At 38.1% G+C, this 21,334-nt stretch overlaps 1 protein-coding gene across 10 annotated transcripts in view; it reads right to left on the minus strand.

The window, feature by feature from the left end:
- ZNF169 (zinc finger protein 169) overlaps positions 1-21,334 on the minus strand; it is a 102,201-nt gene that overhangs the window by 17,294 nt on the left and 63,573 nt on the right. For 7 of the 10 annotated variants that reach the window (XM_032477387.1, XM_032477388.1, XM_032477396.1 and 4 more), the window contains one exon: positions 19,394-19,481. In XM_032477387.1, coding sequence (XP_032333278.1) covers positions 19,394-19,481 — 88 coding nt within the window. Of the gene's footprint in view, positions 1-19,393; positions 19,482-20,709; positions 20,750-21,334 lie in introns of all 10 variants that reach the window. The other 3 variants (XM_032477390.1, XM_032477389.1, XM_032477391.1) reach the window with 1 other exon arrangement.

The following is a 21,334-nucleotide window of genomic DNA, read 5'->3' on the forward strand; positions in this document are numbered from 1 at the left end:
TGTCTCTGTGGGGGGTTTTAAATTGCAAATTGAACTTTGGCCTGTTCAAATTATTCCATATTGGCTGAATTAAAGTAGTTTTTGTTCTTCAAGGAATCAGTCCCTTTTCATCTAAGCAGTCAAATTTATAGGTAGATATTCTCTGATGGCTATAGACGATGTGGTAATATCCCTTGTTTCATTCCTGATACCAGTAATTTGTGTCTACTCTATTCCTCCAGTCTTGCTAAAGGTTTCTCAATTTTATTGTTTTCTAAGAATCAGCTCTTTATTTCACTGACTTTTCTGTTCTTTTTATTTTCAATTTTATTGTTCCTGTCTTTATTATGCCCTTCCATTTGTCCCTCTGAGTTTATTTTGCTCTTATTTTTCTAAGTTCTCGAGGCAGAACCTTAGATTACTGACTTCAGACTCCCTGTTTTCTAACACACAAATTTAGTGCTACAGACTTTTCTCTAAGGACAACTTCAGCTGTGCACTACGTACTTTGATATCTTGTATTTTCCTTTTCATTCACTTTCATGCATTTTTATTTCCCTTGAGACATCATTTTTGTTGCACAGATTATTTAAAAGTACGCTATTTTCTAAGTGTTTAGAGATTTTTCTGTTAACTTTCTCTTATTAAGTTTGATTCCACTGTGGTCAGACAATATACTTTGCATAATTTCAATTTTTAAAAATTTGTTAAAGTAAATCAATTTTTACACTTTATGTGATGTTTTGTGGCCCAGGATATGTCCATCTTGGTACAGGTGTCCCTCAGTATCCACAGGGGATTGGTTCCAGGACCCCCTCATATTCCAAAACCTGCAGATGCTCAAGTCCCCTCTATAAAACGGCATGGTGTCTGCATATAACCTACACATATCCTCCCATATACATTACTTATAATACCTAATACAATGTAAATCCTATGTAAATGGTTGTAAATACAATGGAAATGCTACATAAATAGTTTCTGGTGAATTCAAATTTTGCTTTTCGGAACTTTCTTTAAAAAATTTTCAATCTGCTGTTGTTGGCTGATTCTGCAGATGGGGATTCCATGGATATGGAGGTCTTACTGTGTATGTTTCGGTGGGCACTTGAAAAGAACATGCATTCTGCTACTGTTTGGTGGAATGTTCTATAAATGTTGATTAGATTGTGTTGGTTGATGGTGTTGTTGAGTTGTTACTGATTTGGGGTCTAATTATTCTATACATCACTAAGAGAAGGGTGTTGATGTCCCTAACTGTTGATCTATTTCTCCGTTCAGTTCTCTTCACACCTTCTGAAGCTTTGTTATTTGATGCATACACACTGAGGATCTCTATGAACTGACCCATTTATCACCACCTTGTGTCTGGTAACATTCTTTAATTTGAAGTCTACCCTGCCTGATATTAATATAGCAACTCTTGCCTTTTGATTAATGCCTGCATAATGCATCTTTTTGAAAAATCATTTTATTTTTAACTTGTCTACACTGTTATGCTTGAAATTGGATTTAGACAGCATATAGGGTTTTTTCAAATAAAGATTTTAATATATTTTCTGGCATATTTAGATAGTATTCTTTTGGTTACAAATAATAGAAACTGACTGTTTCATTCTGAAGGAAGAGATGAATTATAATTAATGTACCAGATGTCTCCCAAGACCCAAGGCAATGTGCAGCTGACTGGGCTTCTGGAACTAGACTAGAACCAAGACGCTCTCCAACAGCTCAATTCCTCTCCCTCTAAAAGACCCTTTTTCTCTGCTCTCCAGTCTGCAACAGTAGATGACAGCTATTCCCAGCTCCTTGGTCTACATGTGATACTTCTAGCCATCTGGAGATAGTCTGAGGCTCTCTTTTAACTGGAACTCTTTTATTAGTTTCACTTGGATTAGTGGTCATCTTGGGTCAGTCAGTCAGTCAAGTCAAAAAATAGGTCAAATCCTATCATGAATGCCAAGGTATCTCTGAACCTGGTAGACTGGGGGTTCATGGGAGGGGAGGAAAAACATGAAGCAAAGAGTAGGAATAATGTACAGCAGAGAGGAAGCTACATAGGCATCTTCTCCACTCGTGTGTGCGGCGGGTTGTCATAGACAGAATGAAATTTAGAAATACAGCTGTGAGAACTATGACACTGAGACAGACCAGAAACATGATGTAATGGAGTTGGGGGAGAAACCAAGTCTTCCCAAAGACGTTCTTGGTCATAAGGAACAGAACCCATCTGAAGCCCCGTAAACATGGCACTTAAGATTTTTAATATCTGAAGAAGGCTGTTACATGCAGAGCATCACATTGTTTGTTCTAATTAATCATATTAATTGTTCTAATTAATATTAAAGCTGTTAAAGTTAAAATTTTTTTACATCCTTTGTACTTATTTATCTTATAACTGGAAGTTTGTATCTCTTGGCTACCTTCATCTGATTCAAATGCCCCCAGCACCCACCTCTGGTAACTGCAAATCTGATCTTTCCCCTATGAGTTCATTTTTCAGTTTTATTAGGTAGAATTATTACTATTTGACTGTACATATACAATATATTGCATGTAAATACATATACACAATATACTACACATATTTTTTAATTTACATATATGTACTGTTGTTTCTAAGAATGTTTATAGAGCTTTAGCTTTTTAACTTACATAGTTATCAAAGGAATAAAGCCAACCTCAAAAAAAGAATACAAAAAGATACATACACCCGGCTATTAATGGCAATATTCTTTACAACTCCCAAGATATGGAGGTATCTTAAGTGCACATCAATAGATGAATGGATAAGGAAGATACAGCAAATATATGTAATGGAATACAATCTGCCCATAAGCAAGAAGGATATTTTGCCATTTGCAGCCCTTCATTCACTTTTATTTCTTTTCACTTCAAAAACCGGAATTTTATAACTGGTATAAACATTTCCATTTCATCAAAAACAACAAAATAACTAGAAATAAACTTAACCAAGGAGGTTACCCAAACTCTGAAAACTGTTGATGGAGGAAATTGAAGATGGAAGAAACTGATGGAGGAAATTGAAGATGACACAAAGAAATGAAAAGATTTCTTGTGCTCTTGGATTGGAAGAATCAATGTTATTAAAATGGTCATCCTACCTAAAGCAATCCACAGACCCAATGCAATCCCTGACAAAATACTCACGGTATTTTTCACATAATTAGAACAATTTCAAAATTTATATGGGACCATAAAAGACTCCAAACTGCCAAAGCAATCTTTTGTAGATTTTTAAAAAATCTTTCTTCTTTTTGTTCTTTTTTCTTACGGTTTGATGACTAGAGAAGTTCCTCCAACATTTGTTGTAAAGCTGGTTTGGTGGTGCTGAAATCTTTTAGCTTTTGTTTACGTTAATCTTTTGATTTCTCCATCAAGTCTGAATGAGAGCCTTGCTGGATAGAGTATTCTTGGTTGTTTTCCCCTTTCATCACTTTAAATATATCGTGCCACTCCCTTCTGGCCTGTAGAGTTCCTGCTGAAAAATCAGCTGATAACCTTATGGGAGCTCCCTTGTGTGCTATTTGTTGCTTTTCTCTTGCTAATTTTAATATTTTCTCCTCATCCTTGATTTTTGTCACTTTGATTACTGTGTGTCTCAGTGTGTTCCTCTTTGGGTTGACCTTGTGTGGAACTCTCTGCACTTGTTGGACTTGGGTGACTCTTTTCTTTCTCAAGTTGGGGGATTTCTTGGTTATCTCTCAAAAAATTTTCTCAGGTCCTTCCATCTTTTCTCTTTCTGGGATCCCTATAATGTGAATAATAGTGTGCTTCATGTTGTCCCAGAGTTCTCTTAAACTATCCTCATCTCTTTTCATTCTTTTTTCTTTTTTCTGTTCTGTAGTAATGATTTCCACTATTCTGTCTTTTAGCTCATTGATCCATTCTTCTGCCTCATGTAGTCTATTCTTGTTTCCTTGTATCCTTGTTTCCTTCTAGTGTGTTATTCATTTCAGTGATTTTATTCAACTGTTTGGTATTCTTTATATTTTCCAACTCTTTGCTAAAAACTTCACTCTGTGCATCTATACTTCTCTTGAGTTCTCAGAACATCTTTACCATCCTTACTTTAAACTCTTTCTCAGATAAATTGCCTATCTCCTCATCACTTATTTCTTCTTCTGGGACTTTATCTTGTGCCTTGGCCTAGGAGATATTCCTCTACTACTTCATATTTACTATCTTTCTATTTGTATTTTTTGGTAGCTTAGTTATGTTTCTTGATCTTGGAGAGGCAGCCCCCTGTGGGAGAGGTCCTATGCATCCCAGCAGTACACCCCTCTCTTGTCACCCAAGGGCCAAAAGCCAGTTGGTTCCAGTGTAGTTTGGCCTGTGTTTGTGGATTCCTTCCACAGACTTGGGGATTGTTGTTTTATTTCAGATATATACTCCCTGTTGGATGAGGCTGGACTAGAAGCTTACATAGGTTTCCTGGCAGAAGCCTGCCCACTGCTGGGTGAAGCTTGGTCCTGGACCTCTGGTGGGTAAGGCCATATCTAGAGGTCTTAGTGGCTTAGGAAGTCTGCTGACGGGTGTGGCTGTGTTCCCACCCTGTATGCTGTTTGGCCTGAGGCTTCCCTGAAGGCTGTTGGGTGGGGCTGGGTCTAGATGCTAATGAACCAATCAAGATGTTAGCCTCCAGGAAAGCTCATGTAGATGAACATTTCCAGAAGATATGCCACCAGCTTTTATGTCCCATGGGTGAGCTACAGCCATGCCCTACCTCTCCAAAAGACCCTCCAAAACCAGCAGGCAGGTCTGGCCCACATTGCTATGAAATCACTGCCTCCGCCCTTGGACCTGGTGCACGTGAGATTCTATGTATGCTTCCCAAGAGAGTGAAGTCTGTTTGCACCAGTCCTGTGGGGCTTCTGGAGATAAGTCCCACTGGGATTCAAAACCAGATTTCCTGGGGTCTCCTCCTCCTCCCAATGCCAGAACCCAAGGCAGGGGAGCCTGACATGGTGCTCCAACTCTCACTCCAATGGGAGGGTCTCTGCTACTCATTAGCCTTCAGCATGTGGGTGCCCACCCAAGGGGTATGGGGCCAAATTATATCATGAGGACGCCCCTCCTACTGTTCCACTGTGGTTCCCTCTTTACGTTTCCAGTTGAAGATCTTTTTTGCTGGGTTCCAGTCTTTTTCTTTTTTTTTCATGGTTGTTTGGCAGTCAGTTGTGGTTTTGCTGTAGTCATGAGACAAAAGCTCTTGTTTTTGAAGTATAGTTAACCGCAGTTTTTTTAATCCACTGTACCAGTCTCTTACTTTTAGTTGATGTATTTAGACCATTTTAATTTTGTTTCTTCTTTGTGCTCCCGCTTCCGTATTACTGACTCCCGGGTTTCTTGAACTTTTTTTTTTTTTTTAAGAATTCTGTGTTTATTTATCTATAGTGCTTTTTGGTGTATCTCTTTGTATAGCTTTTGTTGTTGTTGGTCTAGGTGCTACATCATGTATATATAACTTATGTCTTCTGGGATTGTCATCTTACTGGCTAGAAGTATGGAAACCTTACCTCCCATTATATACTCTTGCCCTTCCTGTTTAAAATCTAGTTTTCTTAAGTACTTCCTATATATACATTTAGAATCACCTCAGATCATGTAATAACTTGCTTCAACCATCAAAATTAGTTTAGAGAAATCATACGTAAGACGAGTACCTACTCCAGTCACCTGTATTTTTCCTTACGGTGTTTTCTTCCTTCCTGATTGTGCAAGGTTCCTAAGACCATCTCCAAGTTTGGTGTTCACTAGAAAGACTCAAAACATCAATCATATAGCTGCATGCCTGGCTATAATCACAACAAAAGGATACACAGCAAAATCAGCAAAGGGAAATGGTTATGAGAGAAAGTCCAGAGGAAACTGGGAATAAACCTCCAAGAATCCTCTCCCAGTCCCACGTGACACAATTTTCCAGCAAGGATTTGAGACAACATGCATTAAATGTTGTCTAACAAGGAAGCTTATTAGACGCTCAGCGCCCAACTTTTTTAATGGTAGGCTGGTCACTCAGGCACCTGCCTAGCACATACCAAAATTCAAGATTCTAGAAGGAAAGCATAAACCATGCTGTTTGCATAGTTTTAGGCAGAGAGAGCCATTCGTATCAATTCTGAGAATGATACCAGCCTGCTTGAAATGCAAGATCCCAATGCCAGCCAAAGCAGTCTCAAGCTGCTCTGTTAACTCTTTACTGCACACAGATGTTCCAAGGTTCCCTCTGTTTCCTTTTCATTTATAAAATTACCTTTCCTCATTCTCCTGGAGATAAATTCCGAGTCTTCCCTCATCTGGGAATGTCCTGCTTTCCCTTAATTTATGAAAAATATTTTTATTTCATACAGGACTTGGGGCTTAAAATTCTTTCAGCACCTGAAAAACATTGCACCACTTCCATCTAACCTTTGCCATTTCTGATGAGAAATTCACTACCACCGTAATAGTTCTACCCCTATAAGAAATGTGTTATTTTCTCTAGCCGATTTCAAGATGTTTTCTTCATTTTTAACGTTCAGAAGATTCATTATAATCTATCTTGGCATGGATTATAGCGGGTTTATCATGTTTGGGATACACTCAGCTTTTTGAATCTGTAAATTTATATCTTGTCAAATTTAGGAAGTTTTCAGCCAACTGAGTCTTCTAATAGTTTTTCAACCCTACCCTTCTTTGCTTGTTCTTCCAGAACAGCAATGACACAAATGTTAAATATTTGGTTATACTCCCACAGTTTTTGAGACTATTCTTTTTTTTTTTTTTTTGCCTAGTATGCTTTCTTCCTTTTCGACAGACTGGATAACTTCTATTTTATTTTCTAGTTCAATGACTTCTCTGTTACTTCTAATCTGCTGATAAGCCCATCTATTGAGCTTTTTCTTTCAGGTATGTATTTCTCAGTTCTGAAACTTCCATATACTGGATTCATTATATCTTCTATTTCTCTGCAGAGGCTTTCTAATTTTTCATCCATCTCAAGTTCTTTCAGCTGTGGATATCCAGCTTTTCAAGCACCACTTGTATAAGTTGTTCTTTTCCAGTTGGATGGTCTTGGCATCCTTGTCAAAATGAAACTGACCATAGGGGAGGGTATAGCTCAGTGTTAGAGTGCTTGCCTACCATGCACAAGGTCGTGGGTTCAATCCCCAGTACTTCCTTTAAAAAGTAAATACATCAATAAGTAAATAAGCCTAATTACCTCCACCAGCAAAAGTAAATAACTGAATTAAAAAAACTTTTTTTTAATCAACTGACCATAGATATATGAGGGATATCTTTCTCGGGTCTCAGTTCTGCTCCATTGATCTCTCTGTTTCTACCTATGGCAGTATGCGTTTTGTCACTGCTTGTAGCTTGGTATGAAGTATTGAATATTGAAATCAAGCAATGTGGGTCTTCCAAACTCCTCTTCCTTTCTCAATATCATTTTGGCTATTCAGGGTCCTGTGAGATTCCAGATAAATTTTAGCATAGATTTTCTTATTTATATCAAGCATGAAAGGTATTTTTAAATTTATTTTTATTAACATATAGGTGAGTTGCAATGTTGTGTTGTTTAAGGTGTACATAAAGCTGTCCTTGGTTAAATTTATTGCTGAAGTTTTTGACACTATTGTAAATGAAATTTTTAACATTTCCTGTTTGGATAGTTCTTTGGAAGTGTACAGAAACACAAATGACTTTTCTGTGTTGATCTTGTGTTCTGCAAATACCCTCAATTTATTTATTAGTTCTAACCAATTTTTTTTTTTGCACACTCTAGGGCTGAGTAGATTTGAGATAATGCCTTCAATGAAAAAATACTTTTACTTCTTTTCCAATTTGGATGCCTTTTCTTTTTCTGCCTAATTATTCAGCTAGAACTGTGAATACTATGTTGAACAAAAGTAGCAAAAGCTGGCAACCTTATCTTGTTCTGTTCTTCAGGGAAACACTTTCAGTCTTTCATCATTAAGGACAGTATTAATGTAGATTTTACATATAATGAAGTCTTTATCATGTTAAGGACGTTCCCTTCTATTCTTAGGTTACTGAATGTTTTTATCATGAAAAAGCGTTCAATTTCATCAGATGCTTTTTCTTCATCAATTGAGATTATCATGTGGTTTTTAGCCTTCACTCTCTTAAGGTAGTGTATTACAGGATTTTAAGATTTTGAAATATTCTTGCATTCTGAGAGTAACTCCCACTTGGTCACATGGTAGAATGCTTTTAATGGGCTGCTGAATTTGCTGTGGGAATATCCTGGTGAGGATTTCTGCCTCTATGTTCATGTAAGGAATACTACCTAGAGTCTTCTTTTCTGGAAATGTCTTTGTCTGAGACCTCCAGAATCAGAGCAATGTGTCCTCAAAGAATGAGTGAGGAAGTGTCCTCTCCAGTACGTTGGGGAATAGTTTGAGAAAGATTTGTGTCAGCTCTTCTTTATACATTTAGTAGAATTAACAAGTGAAGCCATCTCATTGTGAGCTTCTCTACGCAAGGAGGGTTTTTTTCTTAATTAGTGACCCAATATTCTAACTAGTTACAGATCTATCCAGAATTTCTATTATTTCCTGAGATTTAGATAGATGTGCATTTCTAAAAAATTGTTCATTTCACCTCAGGTAGCCAACTTGTTGGCATACAGCTCTGAATAATATTCCCTTATAATCATTTTTATTCTTAACAAATGATAACATTTCCAATTTTATTTCTGTTTTTAATAGTCTTCTTTTTATTAGTCAATTTAGATAAAGTTTTGTCACTTTCGTTGATCTTTCTAAGGAGCCAATTTTGGGTTTTGTTGACATCTCAATCATTTTTCTGTTCTCTATTTTAGTTGTCTTTGCTCTACCTTTATTCTTTCCTTCCTTCTGCCAGCTTTGGTTTAGTTTGCTCTTCTTTTTCTAGTTATGTAAGTCATGCAATTAGGGTATTAATTTGAGATCTTTCTTCTTTAATTATGTATTTACAGCTATAAATTTCTCTCCAAGCACTCCTTTCACTGTATTCCATAATTTTTGGTATATCATGATTTCATTTTCATTTGTCTCTCCCAGAATTGTCTAACTTTCTTGTGATTTTTCTTCTTTGATACATTGGTTAAGAGTATGTTACTTAATTTCCACATATTTGTGAATTTTCCAGAGTTCTTTCTGTTATTCATTTCTAGTTTCATTCCATTGTAAAAAGAAAAGTTATTTTGTCTGATTTCAATTATTTCAAACTATTAAGACTTACCTGTGTCCTAACATATATGGCCTACCCTAGAGATTGTTCCATGTGCACTTGAGTGGATTATATTTTTTGCTGTTGTTGGGTGGTGTGTTCTGTAAGCAAATGTTAGGCGCGATTGATTTATAGTGTTGTTCAAGTTCTACATTTTCTTGTTCACTTCTTGTCTGTCTGCTATGTGTAGTATAGACCGTTGGGTATTGAAGTCGCCAACCATTATTGTACAACTATTTTTCTCTTCAATTTTGCCCATTTTTTACTCCATATATGTTGGGACATATTTGTTAGGGGTGTGTGTGTGTGTGTGTGTATAGATATATATATATACACATACATACACACACATATATATATATATATATATATACATATGTATATATATCTCTTATTTCTTTCTGTAGTGAACTTTTTATCAATATATCATGTCTTTCTTCATCTCTTGTCATCTTTTCTTGATTTAAAATCTATTTTGTCTCACGATAAAGTCATTCGAGCTCTCTTTTGGTTATTGTTTTTATGAAATATCTTTTTTCCACCCTTTTACTTTCAACCCCTTTATGGTTATGTATCTAACGTGAGTCTCCCCGGTAAGCAGTATATGCAGATTTTGAGTTTTGAATTCAACCCGATAAACTATGCCTTTTGATTGAGGAGTTTATTCCATTTACACTTAATGTGATTAATAAAAAATGATTTATTTTTGCCACTTGGCCATTTATTTTCTGTGTATGTCTTCTGTTCCTCAGTTCCTCCATTACTGCTTTTTAAAATATTAATTTTTTGTAATGTAACACTTTTATTCCCTTCTTTCATTTTCTGTATATATTTTAAATCTTTTCTTAGTGGTTACCGTGTAGATTATAATTCACATGCTAAATTTGTAAAAATCTAACAACTTCGTTTAAACAGTATACAAAAACTCTGCTCCTATACTTTCCCATCCCTCCCCCTTATTTTGTAATTCTCAAAGATTACATCCTTATACATTGAATGCCCATTAACTTATGTTAATGCTTTTCATATGTTTGCCTTAAATCATATAGAAAAAGCAGAAGTTATAAATGAAACAAAAAGCATATTATTACTGGCTTTTATATTAACCTATGTACTAGTGTTCATTTTACTTTCCTAGGCTTAGAATTACTATCTAGTGTCCTTTCATTTCAGCTTGTGTCTGTGTGTGGAGCAGGCCTACTAGTGAGCTCTCTCAGGTTTTATCTGGTAACATCTGAATTTCTCCATTCTTGAAGAATAATTTATCAGATATAGAATTCGTAGTTGATAGTTTTTCTTTCTAGACTTAAAATCTCATCTTACTGACTGGTAGCCTCCATGGTTTCCACGGAGAAATCACTTGTTAATCTTATTTGAGGATTTCTTGTAGGTAACAACTACTTGCTGCTTTCAAAGTCCTGTGTTTAGGTTTTGACAATTTGACTCTATTTCTTAGTGTGGACCTTTTTGAGTTTATCCTACTGGTAGCTGGTTGAGTGCCTTGGAAATATATCTTTATGCCTTTTATCAAATTTCATAAGTTTCTGTAAATTATTTCTTGGAATGTTCTCTTCCTTTCCCTCTACAATTCCCATTATGTGTATGTATATACACCTGGTGGTGCCACGTAGCCCTCTCAAGCTCTGTTCATCTTTCATTATTCTTTACTTTCTATATGTACATACACCTGATGGTGTCACATAGGCCTCTCAAGCTCTGTTCATCTTTCATTATTCTTTACCTTCTATTTTCCTCAGAATGGGTGAACTCAGTTGAAGTATTTTTTCAAGTGCAATGACTGTATTTCACCTGTTTAAATATGCTCTGAATATATATAATGAATTTTTCACTTCAGTCACTGAACTATGCAGTCCAGCATTTCTATTTGATTCCTTTTCACAACTTCTCTTTATGATTTTTTTCTATTTGTGCAAGCATTGTTGACCTAGTTCCTTTCCTCCCACGTCCACGGTTTCCTTTATGCTTTTATGCACATTTAAGATAGCTGATGTGGAGTCCTTGTGCCTGGGCTTCCTCATGGATAGTTGGTAGGCGGGCAGTTTAAAATGCCACAGTACTCTCCTGCCACAAAGTAGGAGCTACTGTCTTCACCAGATCTTCCAGTTTTTGACAATATTCCAAAGTTATACAAAAGATAATTAAAAGTTAACAGTTTCTGGCAGCTCATCAGTTGCTTTTGAGCCATGGATTTCCTTACTCTGCCATTTTGGATAGCACAGACTGTTTTTTCTTTAATTGTATGATCCTATTTATATGAAATATCCACAACAGGTGAATCCATAGAGACATAAAGCAGGTTAATGGTTGTCAGTATCTGGGGAGAGGAGCAAATAGGGACTGACTGCTTAATGACTCCTTTGAGAGCAATGACAAAATAAATGCTGGAACTAGACAGAGGTGATGGCTGTACAATGCTGTTAATCTACTAAATGCCACTGAATTGTACATATGAAGATGGCTAATTTTGTTACGTGAATTTCACAACAAAAAATTTTAAAGTCATTTTCAAGAAGATGTGTTCCCAAGGACACTTTCCACATCCTAGTAGATGGCCCAGAATCAATACTTTCAACAAACTGGAAACTGAGACTATTAACAGGGCTTTCACAATCCTGCATACACTGAGTATCATCAGAATCTTCCCAATGCTCCTGACTCTTTGTGGTGTCACTGCTCTAATGTGCAGTGAGGATCCATGTGGGCTTAGCACATGGAAACTTCTTATATGTCACCTTTATCTAGACCTTCTCTCCTTCTATCAGTTCTCTGACATTGAACAAATCCAGAGTTTCACATTCACTGTATTGAAAGGGTTCTGTCCACCCCTCTGTGAATTTTCACTTTTGTATTCTCTGTTACTTGTTGTGAATTTTGACTAAAGGCTTTCCACATTCATAACATTTGTGTGGTGCTGTAGACTCAAATGTGTCCTTCCAAAATATATGTTGAAGCGCACAATGTGTCTATATTTGAAAATATGGCCCGCAAGGAAGCTTAACATGAGCTCATAAAGGTGGGGTCCTTAGAGGGTTTACGCCTTTTAAGAAGAAGAGACAGAGAGCTCACGCTCTGTCTCTATGTGAGGACTCAGTGAGAAGGCAGCAAGTCTGCAACCAGGAAGAAAGCCTTTGCCAGGAACCTCATCAGCCAGTACCTTGATCTTAGCTTTCAAGCTTTGAAAACTGTTAGAATAAATTTCTGTTTAAGTGACCAGTCTATGGCACTTGTTATGGCAGCCCTAGCAGACTAATATAGATTTTGGTACTGACAGTGGGGTGCTTTGACACTGTGATGGGTAGAGGCTGGAAGAATTTTGTGGTGCGTGCTGGAAAAACCTGAGATTGATGTGAAGGGACTGTTGGTAGAAACACAAATGTCAGAGGTGATCTTCATGAGGGTGCAGAATGAAAAGAGACCTAAAGAGAAAATTTCCACCTTCTTAGAGAATACATAAATAATCATGGAAAGAATATTGGCAGAAATATAGATATGAAAAGCCATTCTGGTGATGTCTCAGATGGAAATGAGGAACAGGTTATTGGAAAGTGCAGGAAAGGTGATCCTTACTGCAACATGGCAAAGAACTTGACTGAACTGTGTTCTAACATTTTGTGTGAGGTTGAAATTTGCGTGAGTGATGAGACTGGGTATTTAACTGAGGAGATTTCAAACATGGACAGAATGGCTTGGTTCCTCCTGACTGCTTATAGTAAAATGTGAAAAGAGATGAACTGAAGAAGAAATTAAGTAAAAAGGAACCACACCTGAAGACTGGAAAATTTTAAGCCTTCCCACATTGGAAAAAAAAAAAAAAAAGTGAAGAGAGAAAACTGATTCTGAAGACGGTATGTCTGAACAACAATTTGCTAATGTGATCAGTATGGGTATGAACCATGAATTTAATCAGTTATCTCAGCACAAGCCAGGAAGAGGTGGAAGTAGACCAGCAAAAACACTGCTGCTGGGACTAAAGTCAACTCAGAAAACAGGAAGGAACAGGAAGTTGCACACATGCATCGTACTTCAACGAAAGGGAACAATGACCCTGGAAGCTATTCATAAGTTGTCAGGACCTCCAATCCCATCACAGGCCCAGGAAGCGAGGCTGCTACTCCCTGGGTTCAGCACCGCACTCTCAGACTGCAGCATGGGGAGGGTCACCTCTCTGAGCCAAAAGGGCACTACCAGCTCACTGGGCCTGGAGAGGGGAACGTCAAACCAAAGAGGGTTATTCTCCAGCCTTAAGATCTAATACAATTTATCCTGCTGGCTTTTGGACTGGTTAGAATCCATCACCCTATCTTCTTTCTGATTCTTCCTTTTGTAATGGGAATGTGTATCCTACTTCTATTCATCATTTTATTTTGGAAGTACATAACTTGTCTAGTTTCACAAGTTCACAACTGGAGAGGAATTTTGCCTCAGGATGAATGGTACCTCTATTTATGTCCCTCCTATGTCTGATTTAGATATTTAGATGAGACTTTGGACTTTGAAGCTGATGCTGGTATGAGTTAAGATTTGGGGGGGGGGCTGTTAAAATGAAATAAATCATGTTCATGTGAGAAGGACATGAATTTTGAGGGTCCAAAGTTGTAATTCTATGGACTGAATTATGTCTCCCAAGATTATGTTGAAGCCCTAGCCCCAACTTGGTTACGTTTAGAGATCGGGCCTCTAAGGATTAAGGTTAAGTGAGGTCATAGGTGCGGGGCCTTGACCCAATAGGCATGGTTCCTCATAACAGAAAGGGATACAAGAACTGTCTCTGCTGTGAGCACACAGCCCGAGACCAGCCATCTACAGCCATGAAGAGAGTTCTCACCAGGAACTGAATTAGCTGCTCCTTGATTTTAAGATTTTCCAGCTCCCAGAACCGTGAGAAAATAAAACTTCTGTTGTTTAAAGCCATTTTGTCCATGATTCTCTTATGGCAGCCCTAGCAGACTAACACGTGGGATTTCTCTCTAGTGTAGTTTTCAACACTGAATGAGGTTTCCAGTTTGACAGAAGGCTTTCCCACACTTACTACATCCATAGAGCTTCCCACCAGAGGGGAATCTGTGGTGGTAAGGATGGTGGGAGCTCAGGCTGAAGCACTACCTACAGATACTACATCTGTATGGCTTTTTTCCTATGCTACAAGTTCCCTGGTTCTGTCCAAGTTGTGAGCTCAAAAAGAAGCCTCTCTTACATTCACTACACCTGTAGGGCTTCTCTCTGAAGTAGATTCTTTGGTGTTGAGCCATATGTAAGACACAGATAAAAGCGTTTCTCATACATCTTAGGCTAACAGGGATTCTCCCTATGAGTTGGAGAACAAGGAGTGAGCTCTAACTAAAGGCTATGTCACACTTACCAGATTGTTGGCATTTCTCTTCTAAACGGAAGCTCTGATGCCAAGAGATTTGAGATGGAATTTGAGTATTCTCCTACACTTGTTACATTCATAAGGTTTCTCTCCAACATGAAATCTCTAATGCTGAAGATCAGAATTTTCACTGAAGCTTTTTAAACATTCAGTACTCTTGAACAGTTTTTCCCTCCAGTATGAATCCTCTGATACTAAGTTTTGAGCTTTCAGTGAAGCAGTTAGTACCATTATCACACACAACGGTTTCTCGCCAGAATGAATTTTCTGATATTGCCTGAGTGCATAACAACCATGAAGCTTCTGCCACAAATGACACATTCATGGGTTCTTCTTCTTGAAGAATTACTCTCCTTGTAGGAAAGTCGGAGCTTAGACTGGCATTGCTCCTACCCTCATCAAATCCCCGGGTTCTTGCTCCTATGGAATTATCTGGGGCAGAGTGACTTGCCAGAAACGCAACAGAGTTCTTCAGGGACTCTAACCTGAGCCAGTGTTACAAGCTCTCCCTAAACACAGGCTCCTGAGAACCACTCCTCAAGTTATTCCCAATGCCAAGAAGAAAGCATCATCTGTGATTTCTGCTTTTACAAAAGAAGATGCTTTGTCTCCATCTTGTAGGGCTGCCTCTTTTGACTTAGCTTGTGTATGTGAACGTTCTCAACATCAGTCCACTGAAGGCAGAGCCTATGTTTCTGTCCTAAAGTTTTCTTTCTCATTAGGCAAAGGAGACCTTGCTTTCTGGCCCAGTGTGTCTGAGACCCAAGAAATGCAGCAAAATTCCAAGTGGCTCATCAGGCAATTGGCAAGCTTGCAACTGGGGCCACGTGTAGCTGCCTCTGTCCAAGTCTGAGAAACCAAGCAGGTAAGGCCTGTAGGGTATTTGTTCCAACCACTTCCCAACTGCTAAGCCCCCTTGCTTATCCTCAGTGCTAAACCTTGTAACCTCATCGGCGAGAGCATGTGTCTCCAAGTTGGAAGCTGAGGGTGGGGCTAGCACAGACATCCTAGTTCCAGGAGTGGTGGAGGGCACAGCTGGAGGGCTAGCAAGGCAAAACTGCCCAGGTTGGCCTCCCACAAGTTTTGATATGTTGTATTCCCATCATCATTCTGTTCGAATATTTTCTAATTTCTCTACAATTTCCTCTTCGATGTAAGAATTAGTGAGGAATGTGTTATTTAATTTACAAATATTTGAGATTTACTTAGATAACTTATTCCTGATTTCTTACACAATTCTATTAGAGTCACAGAAAATACTCTGTATTCTTTAAATCACTGTACGTTTATTAAGACTTCCTTTATCGACCTGCATGTAGTCTTGATGAGCATACCAAATGTACTCTAAAAAATACGTATTCTGCAATAGGAGGGGTATAGTGTTCTGTAACTACCAATCAGGATAGCACAGTTGCTAGTCTTCCTCACATCGTCTATGTTTTTACAGATTTTTTTACCTAGTTGTTCTATCAAGTACTGGGTGGGGGGCGGTTCCCTTGAATTCTGTCAACTATCTTGAAGCGGAATTGTTAGATATATACACACATAACTATTATTTGTCTTCCTGATGAAGTGACTTCTTTATTATTCCACATGTTCTTCTCTTTGTCTTGAAGTTGGTTTTATCTGATAATACTACATCTTCCTTTTCCTCATTGAACATAGTTAACATAGAGACTTTAAAGTCCTTGTCTGATCATTTCAGCAAAAAGGTGAATTATGGTATGTAAACTGTATCTCAAAAACTTACTAAAATCTGAAACATGGGTTAAGAGTCAGAATAGTCAAGGAAAGAGCAGAGGGCTAAGAATGAAGATGAAGCATATAGGGAGATGGGGAACACAGATGCCTTGAGCAGGGAGGAGGAGAAAGTCTGTGATATGAGCAGGGAAAAACAGCCAGCAGGAGGTAAAGGGCAGCTAGGGGTACAATAGAGAGGAAAGAAGCTGTAGCATCATCCTGCTGGAGGGTTTTGAAAGCAGACAAAGGAACACAGCCACTCTACCACAAGAGTTGTCGCTTATGTGATTTAAAACACTCATGTTGTTTCACTCGGTTCTATTGTGCGGTAAGTCCAAAATTCATTTCATGAACAAAATTTCCCACAGAAACAGATTCTCAAACATTGAGAACAGGTTAAGTTTCCAATGATTGAGAAATAGTGGGATGAAATAGTGAAAATCTGGGGATGTTTTTAAACTGTAGAGCCATCGATTTGAATGTGAATGTTTGTGGTTTCTTCATCTTTAAAGGTATGACACTGAGGTAGTCGCTAGTTTTAATACACTAGCAATTTTATCATCAAAATCTATCAAAGATGCACACAGACCAAAAATATTAATTAATTCTAGTGATACGAATAACTAAAATGTCCATCAATTGATGAATGAATACACAAAGTGTCATATATCTATACAGTAGAATATTATTCAACCTTAAAGGAGAGTGAAGTATTACTGATTTGGGCCATAACATGGATGAAACTTGAAAATATTAACACAAAGTAAAAGAAAACAGACACAAAAGACCATATATTCTATGATTCCATTTATATGAAACATCCAGAACAACCAAATCTATAGAAACAGAAAATAAATTAGTTGTTGCCAGGAGCTGGGGGAGGGAAGTGTGGGGAGTGACTCCTAATGGGTGCGGGGTTTCTTCGGGGGATGATGAAAACATTATTGAATGAGAGAGTGGTGAGGGTTGCACCACTTTACGAATATACTAAAACCTCCTGGATTACATTATTTAAAATGGCAAATTTTACTGAACGTGAATTATATCTCAATCAACAATTTTAAAAACGTTTAATTCCAATGATAGGCAAACCCCTAAATTTGGCACTCTTGTAAGAATGGAGGCTGTGCTGTAGATAGCACTGTTTGTACACCATCAAATGCTCCTATACACAGCAGATACACAAAAATACATTTTAAGATTAAATATAAGAATGCTAACTATTAATTATCAGTTAACAGCTTACAGCCCCTTCTATGTCAGAACTCTAATGTAGATTCCAATTTATTCTCTCAGGCAAAAGCCCTTAAGAAAAATGCCTAAATGTCATGATGTATATATAGGTCAGATTCTTTTACATAATTCAGACTTCACACAAAAAAAGCACCTGAAAATGCAATGTAGAGAACCCTAAGATATGTAATTTCTTTATCTCAAATGACAAACAACAAAACAAACAAACCTCACTGCTCTCTTGTGCTCTCAAAAGAAGTTAAGATTGTGCTCCCGTTATGAAACAAGTACGTTCTGACTGCCTGACACTCTTCCAGGTATGGAAACCTCACCTTAAACATCAAAGTCACTCAGAAGCTCATGCCCTGGCATCAACTTTTCAGGAGGAAATGAATAAAAGGAAAAAATATATATTGAGAGATGTTGGTTCTAGACAGGGTAAGGCTCAAGGTGTGCTAAATCTCCCACAGGAAGTGGCACAGAAGGGACAGGAAAAGTAATGTTTCTTTTTGGCCAAGAATGCTTCTCTATTAACAGCAGAAACGGTAAAGAGAAACATACAAAAGAAAAGCTCTCCTTACTACCTTAGGGAACATTCTGAATCACATGTACTACATAAACAATTTCTCTCAAAGATTTAAAAGATGTGAAAACTGAGGAATATCCAGCCTTTGGTGATGTCTGACAACATCAAAACCAATCACTTTTAACCGATACAGTAATAGGCAAATATCCACCATATGAGCTCAGTATTAAGATCATGTTCAGATCTTGCAAAAAAAATTCTACACTTGCCAATTTTATTACAGAACAGGCAATGGAAAACGGAATTAGCCCAGTTGACACTAACTTGCATACATGATATAATCAACACACTTACTTCAATCGGCGTCTGCTTAGGTGGTCAATACATGTTAATTCCATTTGGTTCTGTCAAGTTTACATGCTCCCTAGTCTTAAGGCTTAGAAAATCTTTCCTTTAATAATTCATTTGATTACTATTTATTCCCAAATCCTTGAATTCAACTTGGCAAACTGCTCAAAATTCTTTAAAACTCAGCTTGCTCCAAGTTCAAGTCCATACTCTTCAGCCTGGCTTTCAGGATTCTGGCTGAACTACTACCTCCATCCAGGCTCAGAGTGGATGAAGGCAGTAAAGAGTAAATGAAGCAGGTGCCTTGGCCATGGGGTCAAGGGACACAAGGGGGTGTGGCTCCAGCTACCTGTCACACACATCATGAGTGTAGACTCAGGACTTAGGTGCAATCTTCCAGTTTTCAAGTGTGGAAAAGCACAAGGCCAGCCAAACTAAATCTATCCATGAATCACCAGGAGACAGCAGGCTAGCACCGTCACCTCTACACAAACTCAAGTGACAAAAGGTCACTGCTGCTTCAAGCTTCCAACATGGTGAGGGACAGTCTGCAGCTCGCCCAGTCTCTGAGACATGGTTGGCTTCCTGCCACATTCCCTCAGCTCTTCCACTTGCCAAATCTGTCAGAGGCAGCTCAGGCAGCTCAGGCAGCTCCTCCCTTGAAAGATTTCCTTCCCTTTTTTCTGCCTTGGGAATCACAGGGCACATAAGCATGAATATCTTGCGTCTGTATTTTAACTACGCTGATAACATTTTGCTACTTGGTGAATGCATGAGTCATGAATGGAGCAGAGGAGTCTGAGAAAAGGATCCAGGAAAGGTAAGTCACATCTCCCAGATCAGGGCTAGGTATGGTCTACCACCAACACAGAATTTACAGGACAAGAAAACGCAATGGGTCCATCCTGCAACAGCTAGGAAGAAATTTCAGGACTCACCTCATCCCTGGTTGTCAGGAGACCTGGCGCCATATTCTTGGTCTGCTGAGTGCTCTTCTTAGAGAAGAGTCCAGTTGCAGAAGCAGAGCTGGGGAAAGAGAAGAGAAATGAGGGTGTGCTTGGGAGGAGTACCCTTGTATCCAGCCTCCCAGTTCAGCAGGGGTGACAGGGACGTAAGGAAGGCAGGCTGCAGAGGGCATCGGGGCAGCCCACTCTTAACCAGTGTCCTATAAATAAGGCTCCCAGAGCTGGGCCAGCAGCAGGCTCAGCCCCAATCTCCAGTTGGGAAATGAAGCCCTCAGCCCCCAGAAGCTGGATGAGACTATTAAGTCACTGGGTAAACTCTTCAGAGGAAAAGCGTCTCAGAATGTCCACAGGTAAGCACTCATGTTGAGAAATAAAAGGACCTATCATACTGATTACAGAAGTTCCCCATCCACGTCTGCCCTGAGGTCAAAGGACAAGGCCCAGGAAACTAAAAACAGAAAGAGGGGTATAGCGCTCTAGAGAATGTACGTCCGGGGGGAGACCTGAAGCAGGGTGGAAGCCATAACCTAGTTGCACCTTCCCCTCCACTTATATATTCCAAGATTAGGTTCCCAAGATTTGAAATGTGACTTGAAACTTAAGAATGGGCAGTCATAAAATGGGCTAGGTCTTCAACAAGTCAATTTCATGATGAAATTTTTGAGAGATTTTCCTTACTGCGGAACTACTTAAGAGATAAATCATTCTTCATGTGGTATCTGTATGCCTTGATTGACTAGTTTGCACAAATGAACTGAAAGATACTTAGGGGACTAAGAAGGCTAATTCAATATGAACTGGGTATTAGATGATGTTGGAGAATTACTGTGAATATTGTTAGGTATGATCATAATATTCTGGACATACAAAAACAGTCACTATTAACAAATGATGCTGAAACACTAAGGGTGAATTGGCATAATTTGCAATTTTTAAAAGAATGTGAAGTTAATAGCATAAAAAGAGGTCTTATGGGAAAAAAGGAGGCTTGAGAGACATATCAAAGAAATGCAATGTGTGGACATTGTTTAGACATTTTGGAGGCAATCAAAGAAAACTGAACACTAACTGCATGTTAGATGACATTAAACAATTAATATTAATTCTGTTAGGCTTAGGCTAAAAAGAGCTGTGCTGGCACCCTCTGCAAATAATTCTGCCTAAGCTTAAATAAAGAGTGCAAAAAAAAAAAAAAGAAAAAAGAGTGCAGAATTGACGCCAACAGCATATTTAATGGTGAGAAACTAGATGCTGTCCCACTAAGATCAAAAACAAGGAGAGAATGTTACCTTTCGCCACTCCTATTCACCACCATACTGGAATTGCAAGCTAATGCAAGAAAACAAGAAAAGAAAATCAAAGGCACATGGATTGAGAAGGAAGAAACAAAACTGTCTTTGTCTGCAGATGACCTGATTGTCTATGTAGAAAATCCCGCAGAATCAACAAGAAATTTCTGGAACTAACAAGTGATTATACCAAGGCTGCAGGATACAAGTTAATACACAAAAAATAATTGCTTTCCTATATACCAGCCGTAAATAAGTGAAATTTGAAATCAAAAACACTACAATATTAACATACACAAAAATCAAATACTTAGGTATAAATCCAAAATAATTGTATAAGATCTATTATGAGGAAAACTACAGAACTCTGCTGAAAGATATCAAGGAAGAGCTAAAAAATAATAATAATATTCCATATCATGGGTAGGGAGACTTGATATTGTTAAAATGTCAGTTCTTTCCAACTTGATCTATACATTCAGTCTATCAAAGTCCTAGCAGGTTACTTTCAGGATGTCAACAAACTGGTTCTAAAGTTATATGGAGAAGCAAGGGACCCAGAAGAGCCAATACAACACTGCAGAAGAACAAAGTCAAAAGACTGACACGATGAGATTTCATAACT

This window comes from Camelus ferus, chromosome 4, assembly GCF_009834535.1.
Source record: "Camelus ferus isolate YT-003-E chromosome 4, BCGSAC_Cfer_1.0, whole genome shotgun sequence".
NCBI lineage: Eukaryota > Metazoa > Chordata > Mammalia > Artiodactyla > Camelidae > Camelus > Camelus ferus.